General features: G+C 42.9%; 2 protein-coding genes across 4 annotated transcripts in view; both read right to left on the minus strand.

The window, feature by feature from the left end:
- The window catches only part of LOC103614210 (solute carrier family 2, facilitated glucose transporter member 11-like), an 11,460-nt gene extending 8,742 nt beyond the window's left edge, over positions 1 to 2,718 (minus strand). For all 3 annotated transcript variants that reach the window (XR_001861369.1, XM_017732278.1, XM_008632106.2), the window contains exons 1-4: positions 2,591 to 2,718; positions 1,557 to 1,655; positions 801 to 961; positions 198 to 322 (exon numbers count right to left, since the gene is read on the minus strand). Coding sequence is in view for 2 of the 3 variants with exons in the window: in XM_017732278.1 (XP_017587767.1) it covers positions 198 to 322; positions 801 to 961; positions 1,557 to 1,655; positions 2,591 to 2,614 (409 nt within the window). In the remaining variant the exon portion in view is untranslated. The remainder of the gene's footprint in view (positions 1 to 197; positions 323 to 800; positions 962 to 1,556; positions 1,656 to 2,590) is intronic.
- Positions 2,719 to 2,896: 178 nt separating this feature from the next.
- LOC103614212 (solute carrier family 2, facilitated glucose transporter member 11) overlaps positions 2,897 to 8,910 on the minus strand; it is a 10,847-nt gene continuing 4,833 nt past the window's right edge. The window contains exons 6-11 of the mRNA XM_008632107.2: positions 8,117 to 8,304; positions 7,662 to 7,772; positions 6,935 to 7,036; positions 6,526 to 6,601; positions 6,066 to 6,193; positions 2,897 to 5,676 (exon numbers count right to left, since the gene is read on the minus strand). Coding sequence (XP_008630329.1) covers positions 5,470 to 5,676; positions 6,066 to 6,193; positions 6,526 to 6,601; positions 6,935 to 7,036; positions 7,662 to 7,772; positions 8,117 to 8,304 — 812 coding nt within the window. The 3' untranslated portion in view covers positions 2,897 to 5,469. The remainder of the gene's footprint in view (positions 5,677 to 6,065; positions 6,194 to 6,525; positions 6,602 to 6,934; positions 7,037 to 7,661; positions 7,773 to 8,116; positions 8,305 to 8,910) is intronic.

The raw sequence follows: 8,910 nt of genomic DNA on the forward strand, positions 1-8,910 counted from the left end.
CTTTAAGCAAGCTGTTTAGCTAATCCATCAGATCTCTCTACAAGACCTCTTGAAGGCAAAGGACAGCTTCTCTTACCTTGCCCCAATTTGTTCCTTGTTCCACTGGGTTACAGCACACTCCTGGGTACTCCCAGCAGGAAGATTTCTGTATCCACCCCAAAGAAGTCACATTAACATGGAATAGTGAGGAGTCCTACCAGCACCGATGCCCTCGAGGAAGCGCCCTGCCAGGATCATCTCAAAAGACTTGGCTCTCCTACTGAAGCCAGTGTGCAGCGTGGCTGTTATTAGGACCACGTCATTGAACAGGAGACATTTCTTCCTGCAACAGCAAACAACACGTGGGTATGATCCATGTTTTACTTTTTCTTCTTTGACTAATGTCTGACTGTTCCTCTGGATTTACAGACTGAAGCCATGGCCGTGTTTAAGTCCATTGCTTATAAGACAATCAAATCTGGTTATGAAAAGGCATGAGGTCTTTGCAGAGGAGTGGAAAGGGAAAAGCTAGATTCCTCTTACTCGCTGTGTGAGCAAACCATGAGGCTGAAGGAAACTGCTGGGGGTAAAATGTCAGCAAAAATACGGGAATTGTATGCCAACAAAAGCTGTGGCAAGGGAATCAGAAATATCTACATGTTCTTGTTTCTCCAATGCATGCAGGTATAACTTACATGCTGGGTAAATTCTGTGGCAGCAGAGGGCAGTGAGATTCTGGTATCCTTTCTGTTAGTTGAATAATATTTAATAGCTTCCCCTGTTGCAGCCCTGGGTAGCAAGATGCTGGGAAATATACTTACTTTCCGAATTTTGCAGTCAGGTACCCACTGCACAGACACCCTATCATCCCACCTATGCAGTACACAGACACAATGAGGGACCACAGTAACATCAGGGTCTCCTGAGGCAGCACAGAACCGTATCGCTCCAGCCAAGTTTCGTTGATAAATTTCTGAATGTACTGGGACAGAGAAAGAGATTTTTGTTCCACCAAGGCACTAATCATAATGTTCTTCATAACGTTTACAATTAAAAAAAATTGGATTAATAGTCATGACTAAAAGTGTGACTATAGGACACTTGTTCGCAATTAGGAGTGATATTTCCTCTCATACAGCCTAATAGTGTAAGAGAATCTTTCAAAAATAAATTATACTCTAGTGCATTGAATCCAAGCTCTCCTACACCAAAAAATTAGAAACTTTTATTCATTATAGTAAGGTGCAAATGTTCTTGTGGCTAGAATGGATGTAAAGAGAAAAGGGCTGAGCTGAAGGCTGACTCTATCAGCTAGATTTATTTCTTTTTCTCCATGTCATAAACTTTAAGGAGATATCTCAATATGTTGTTTCCACAAACTTCTGTGGGAAGTTGTCTTTGGAGCACAGCTCCTAGGAATCATGCGAACTTTGACAGGACAGTATGGCATTGGAAACTGCTGGGAATAAACTGACATAGCAATACCTAAGAGCTTTTGTAAAGCATCTGCAAAGTGTAAGGCCTAGGACCACGAGGAACAGTTAGAGATGTGATTTTTTTTCTCCGGCTTTGCTTACCGGAGAAGTATAATTTATCACAGACATTTGAAAACCAGAGAGGTGGGTTCCACCAATTCCCAGCACCATAATCATTAGCAATAGCCTCCGGTATTGAACCTGCCAAAGAGAATGAAACACATCCTAAGTTCCTGATACCAGCACACCTTTCAGGCCGTGAGATAATTTACAGGATCTTATATCTTCACATTTCTATGATTAAGAAACCTTTAAAATGCAAAAACCCATCTTGAATTTTTCACTAATCAACTTAAATTCATGGGAAATTGTTAAATTACAAATCTGTACATTCTGCTATATTCGTCTCCTGGTTATTAACAATCTGAAAAGATACATTCTCTAATTCTGTTAGTTCTGCTAACCACAGAAAACAAAAATCATAAACGCCTTGTTGAGATCATTTGTGTTTACCTTTGTACTAGAAAGAAGCTACAGCTTTCTTCAATCCCTTTTTGCTTTCACCTTTGCCTCCTCAGGGACAGTGTTCACCATTTTCCAGAGATTACTCAAGTCTGTCCTCTTAAATCTTATTTTTTTTTTACATTTCACTTTTATGAACCCCATATGAAATGACATTTTTAGAGGCACTATCTGAATTACTCCTATTGGAAATGCTGTGTTTCTATGATGTACACTGAATTTCAGAGCATTCCTCACAAGCACATATGTTTTCAGGCTTTTAGTCAGGTCACACTTTAAACTGATGAGTATCCTCAATTGTCCTTGACAGTGCAGAGCAGTGAAGTGGGAGGGGTTTTGTGTTTTGTGTTTTTCACTAAGTTCTCTATCTTTCCCCAAACTCCCATCTTCCCTGGTTTCCTAGGTCCTCTTTTAAACCTCTCACTGTTTTGCATTTCTAATGTATTTTCTGCAGGTGTCATTTAGTCAATCTTATTGCTGAGCCAGTGTTGTCCCAAGAACATGCTCTGTTGCTCATTTTAATTACAAGAAAGAATGATTCCCTTTGCTGTAATCTTTAAGGACCATGCTGCTCTTAGTGACCAGGGCTAGAACACAAGAAGCTGGATACTCACCAGGTCTGAGAGGAAACCAGCCATTTCCCCTTGAAACCCTGCCCGCTCTGAGAGCCCTTGTCAAGTCTGTCAGATGAGAGAGATGGGTTCCACACTGAGATTGTAAGAGCTTGGGATCATAGCGCAGAAGTTAAATTCTAACTATGTGGCTTTTAGCAGATTGTGTCCTCCCCTGACACTGGCCAGGGCCTCTTCTTGCTGGTTTAATTATTCTAAGACCCAGATACAACAAGCTGATTACAACATTGGTAAATGTTTATCCCTCTTGAATTGGGAGCACTCCCCCTTACTCGCACTGCTAAAACACCTGCGTGTTCCTGTTGTGTGAGGAGTCAGACAGTGCTACCATCTTCCTTTCAGGGGAGCAGAGTCCCTCTTCACCTCTCCGACAAGCAGCTTAGGCAGGGGGTGTTTTCCTCCCCTCCAGTCTACAAAAGGCCTTTAGAATTGTAGCTGAGCCATAATGCCTCTTTCTGCCTGCTGGAAGATTTACAATTGCTTGAACAATTTCCCAGATGCAGGAAACAAAGTATTGGAATATTGGCATTTTGTGTCCTTGCTAACACCCAGTTCTTTATAAGGGTCAGAGTTTTTCCAGAACTGGTCAAAAGCCTCGCTCTTTCCTATCTGTAAGAGTGGAATTGACTCTCTGTGTGCCAGAGCAAGATGCCACATCTCAGTGGGCAAAGAGCTGATGAACCTGGAGGAACTAGAGGGGAAAGAAAGATTTTTCTTTGAGGTGAGGAGGGAAGGAAGGATACATATGGCAGCTCTGGACCTTTCTGGAGAGGTTTCTAAACACTGTCTGTGGCCAGTTTTTAACATCTGGTTGATCAAACAGTCCCTGCAGAGCCCTGTTCCTCTTGCTCCTCTTGTCTGTGTCCCTCCTAGAATACTCCTACTGCTGTCTCATTTTCATCTGGCCTCACACTATTGTTCAGTGCTGTACAATGGAAAAAACATGCCTTAAATACCTAGTATAGTTTTTATTTATTTTCCTAAAGAAGAGGACAAGATTCATCCTTCCACCTGGGATTTGAACACTGCAAGAAATGTGCTTTTTCCAGACCCAGTATGGAGCTCAACCAATACTCTGGGCTTTAAGTGATTTTGTCTTCAAAGATGCCCTTCGTTGCACTTGTGTGATCCTGGATCCTACACTGCAGATTCACAAGTACTTCTTCAACCTTTATTCCCAATCCATAATAGTTTATGTCAGTGTTAATGATTTACTGCTTTCCCTCTTGTGGACTGCCTTTAGTAAGAGGGAAGAAGTAACACAGGTTGAACACAATCATGCTGTAGGAAGACATGTATAAAGAAATGAGTTTTTAACGTCTTGTAAGACAGTAAAAACTTCCTCATTGGGAAACAGTAAGCCTGAGAAAGACAAAACCAAATAAAGACCTTTAAAATAATCAAGGCCTAACCTAATATTTTCTTTTCAAAACACTTCAAATGCTTCTTTTTTTCTCTCCATGCATTTTTGACAAGAACAAGAAGAAATGTATGTTGGTTCTTAATATGGTACTGTACAATCCATGATCTAAAGCCTTGAAACAATAAACTTTATCTAGTTTTTTTGGTAGTGTGATGATTGTCATGGGAGGGATGGCTGTGTTGGGGAAGTACCCTGCTCCTGGCATTAGCTTTTGGCACTGCCACAAATACTGCTGGAGGATAGTGTGAAGATAAAATAGCAGGACCCTTAGGGCTGTGAAAGAAACTGCCACTCAATATTCAGATCCTTTTGCAAAATTTATTGTGCAGCATCTGCATCAGCTGGTAGTGAAGATCTCATCTCCAGAACAAGACAGAGACAGTATTCCTTGACCCCAACAACACCACCCCGAAGATGGGTTCTCCTCTATCCTTGACTCTTCATTCAATGAAAACCAATCCAGGCACAATCAGAAGGATGTGTTTTCCTAGCCACTGCTTTTTATTTCCTTATCAGAAAACTGTAAAGCATGAAGAAGACCAAAAAAAGTGTCATGTCATGTAGCAATGAATACAAATGTGAAGCCCTTTTTACCAGGTTTTATAATGAAAATGTGAAGTATTCAGAGGCCCGGAGAGAGAAGAAAACACTCATACATACAGATTAAATTCTCCAGGAGAGGTGTCCCTCCTTTCTATCTCATCGGTACCGGTTACTCTCAGGAGCTCAATCCCATTGAAACCCAGTGTTCTCCAGGCTGAAGACACACTACATAGTCATTGCTAATGAAGAAGGAGATCCTGCCACTGTGGATTTGCTCACTCATGATTTCCTGCTGCTCTGCTTTCTCTGCTCATTGCTTTCTTTCAGCACTGACACAGTCCTGTTTTTCCCAATAGAATAATCTCTAAAATTGTAAACGTGGGGGGAGCACTGCATATCAATCCTGCCCACTGGTAGGCAAGGCACTCTTCTTCCACTGGATTAAAGAGCTAAACACGTCTTCTCCTGTGGACTGAAGCTTCCTCTCTGCGAAAGCTCATCAGAACTGACTTCTTAATAGGAGCAGATAATTTCAGTGTCAAAGCTCTGTCTTCTTTGCAGGTCTGCTGTACCTCTGGACCTTCCAGAATCACTTCTTCCAACTGTGGAGTCCTGGTTTTGCCAAGAAAATAGCAGGTCCTGTGTTTTCTGTTTACAACTGCAAGCTAGGAGGGACTGACAAAAATCTTATTTTCTCTATAAACCGTGTTTAATTTTTTTTCTGCAGAGGAATTAATTCAGCTCATACTTCAGGAGCTGGAGAGAACCACCAAGTTCATCCTGTGCTCTGCACAGCAGGTGGTTTTTTGGTGGATCTATGGATTCTCTCTTGCTTAGTGAGGCTTCTGGGCACTACAGTAATAAAAGAGCAAAATATGAAGTGGAGAGTTTGCTCTTAAAGCTTAGTAACAGTCATCACTGAGCAGTTACTCTGCTGTAGGACTGCCTGTCCCTTCTTTCCACGGTAGTTGAGGCGGTTGAAGTCCTCCATGACCTGCAACATGGTCTTTCCTTTGGTCTCTGGCAGCACCAGGAATACAAAAATAGCCATGGACAGACAGTATGTCAGAAAAATGATGAAACAGAAATTACCAAGGCCTTCCTACAGGAAAACAAAGAGACAAAATGTGTTCATAAAAATTTATCTCGATTTCTTTCTCTTATGATATAGAGTTTCTGGGTTTGTATTTACTAAAAGAACTTGGTCAGGGACTTAGTTGACATATTCCTGCTTCAAATGACATCTGACAGTGTCAGTGCCTCTGTCACTGTATCTGCTTTCCCAATGTCACTCTAACTTGTGTAGAGTTAGAAGCATTTGGTGGGTTTGCTACACTTCAGTAAATACCTGGTTAAAAAGGAAGAGGCCATCAGAACTGCAATTAATTTGGGCTCTGTCCATTGCATGAAGTGTTGATAAGAGAAGCATTCTCTGCGTTCAGTAGGGGTCTAACTTCCTCTGAACTGAAACAAACACCCTACTTTGCTTACCACGATGAAAGGGAACGAAAGTCCAAGGATGAAGAGTTGGATCCAATTTGTAACACCATTAAAAACATAAGCAGCTGGTCTGTATGACTGAATAAATATTTCCGTGAGCAAGGGACATAGTACTCCAGCTGAAAAAAATTTGAAGAAAAAAGGAAGCTTAGAAATTTGCAAGATGCTTCTGTACCTCATACTTCATTTTGCTGCATAAGTTCATGGCTTTAAGTGGCCTGGAAGTGTCTGAGGTGGTGCTTGGCTCTTCAGAAAAAAGGCATGTAGGAATGCAATAGGAAATGAATTTTACCTCCTACCATAGTATGGAGGGAAATATCTACGCCTGCACTGAATCAGAAGTAGGAATTCATGCTTACTATGAAACTGCTATGCCTGGGATCTCTCCTAAAGGCTGCAATGAGGAAGGAATGAGTGGGTAAATGAAATCATTCCAGTAGAAAATACCAACCTGGCCCAATGCCAAAGCTCATGATGAAAATAAAGACAAGTGCAACAGAGCAGTATGGTATCCAGAAAAAGGAGTCCTGTGGTAGGAAATGAAAAGCAAATAAAATCAGAAATTAAAATTTTGTTTATCTAGCTCCATTAGAAATGCTCACCACTACTAACTATGTCAATGCTTAACATAGATCTATTTCCTCTACTTTCAGAAATTTCATGAGATAGCCTTGGCAGGGATCTTGGTGGTCTGTCTTTAATCCCTGTGTACATGGCTGGGAACAGACCTCTATTAATATGATGGTTAGCCCCAAAAATACTTCTTCTCACTAAAAAGTGATTTGTGCGAGGGAAATAGTTATGATATCTGCCATACAATAAAACATTAACACAGTTCTAATGCATCAGTGGGGTCTTACCTGTAGTGAGAGAGTGACTGTGAGGAGCCCTAGAGCCAAGGCCATCACAGTGTAGTTTTTCCACAGCAGTGTCTTCCTCCCTGCACGCTCAATGAGGAAACCCTGCAAGCAGGAGGACACGCTGCCAGCTCCGAAGGACAGACCGAAGGCAGTCACTGCTGAGCTGCTCCAGTGTCTGCCTTCACTGGCCAGGCAGGGAATCACTGGAGGACTGGAGACTGGGACGTGGCGCCTTCTCTGGGAGGGTGAGTAAAGGCAGCTGGGGAGCCTGAGCAGGACCAGGCGCTGCAGGGAGGAGCAGGAGGTGGGGAGGTGCCGGGCTGCAGGGGGCATTGACTGGGCAGAGGAGGTCAGAGGTGGCATTCTGCAGGCAAAGGAGAGACAGATGGGAGAGCAGAGTGGGAATGCTTACACTGTTAATTGCTGTGATTCCTGCAGCCCTGAGTCTGACTGAAAAATGATATTTGCTCTTCTTCCAGGGGGTACTGGGGCTCCCAAGACTGGCCCAGAATGGGTTGTGATTTTGACAGAAAGACTCTCCACTCTTCCCAGAAACAGAATAGAAATGCCCACGTTTGCAGGGTGAGGGGAGAGGACTTTATGTGATTGGTTCCATGGTTGATTTGTCACAAAAATTTGATTCTTGAAGCTCCGTTTACAGTATTTCTGAAGATCAAAATGAACGATGTATTACAGCCAAACAAAATTCAGCTGAAAAGTCACTTACACACAGGACTGTGGAGAGGATCTCAGTGGTCCCAACCCCCAGTGACACATAGTGGGTTTGATCAGGGGGGATTCCAGCCTTTGTAAAGATATTGTATACATAAGAGTAAACCTGGAAAGAATAGAAATTTGTGAAAGCTGTACACATGTGGCCACGTTTACACTAGCTTCTGTCTTTTTGGACAGAAAATAACTAACTAGGCCTTAACAAAATACAAAATCATCTTATCATAACAGGGCAATCCATAGAAATGCCTTCAGAAGATGCTTGCTAAAACACAGTTCTTGACTTATCCCAGGTCCCAAACTTCCATGGGAAAAGACTGTATTAATAAAGAGTAACAACAGATCCCTCCTTACAGGCACTGTTGCAGTCATTCACAACTCCTTGCAGAGGTTACTTTTGCTGAGAAGCTTGTCAGCAATGTAGAGAGAAAAGCAAAGCACTGCACGCACCACATTGGCCCCGATGAGCTGCATGCACGAGACGACGAGGAAGAGAGTGATGAGCTGCCAGCGCACGGCTCTGTCACGGAGCAGATCCCAAACGCTCTTTGCCTTCTCCCCACGGATGGCTTTTTGCTCTGACATCATGTCATCTATTTCAGCCATATGGTCCCCATCTCCCCAGAGCTGCTTCACAGCTGGAAGGAGAGGAGGAGAGGTGACCAAGCTCACCAGCACAGACATGAAGCCAGAAGATTATTTCCTGCTTTGCAGAGTATCTTGTTAGAACTTCATGCTCTTTTCTTGTGTGAACTTCCTAGAGATCTGGGCTTAGATAGGACACAGATCCAGATCACTGCTATCTGTTTTTACCCATAAATCTTAATCATGGCCTCACCTTTGGCCAATAGCTGCTGACAGTCTTTCAATGTAAGTCACACCTAAATTCTTACCAATCCTTTCCTGAATACCCTCCTGATAAAGGTGCAGTTCTAGTGCACGCTCCAAAACACAGAAAAGGTAAAATGACTCCTTGTTATAGGTTAGCAAGCATAGTCCCGGAAGGGATGTCCTTGCTAAGGGGTGCTTACAGTTTCCTCTGGGAACTGATAGAACCTATCACTGGCCAGTTTGAATATGGACAATTCATTAAGCCACTTAAAGTTGTGACTGCCTCTATGATACACATTTAAGAATAGACAAACTCCCCCTCCAAGCTCTCTCTCGTTCCCGGCGCTGGGACAGGTGGCTGCGGGCCCCGTGTGGGGGCCAGCGGGCCCGGCCAGGCCCTGCTTGGGCCAGGC

Source organism: Corvus brachyrhynchos, unplaced genomic scaffold (genome assembly GCF_000691975.1).
Source record: "Corvus brachyrhynchos isolate BGI_N302 unplaced genomic scaffold, ASM69197v1 scaffold864, whole genome shotgun sequence".
NCBI classification, from domain to species: domain Eukaryota; kingdom Metazoa; phylum Chordata; class Aves; order Passeriformes; family Corvidae; genus Corvus; species Corvus brachyrhynchos.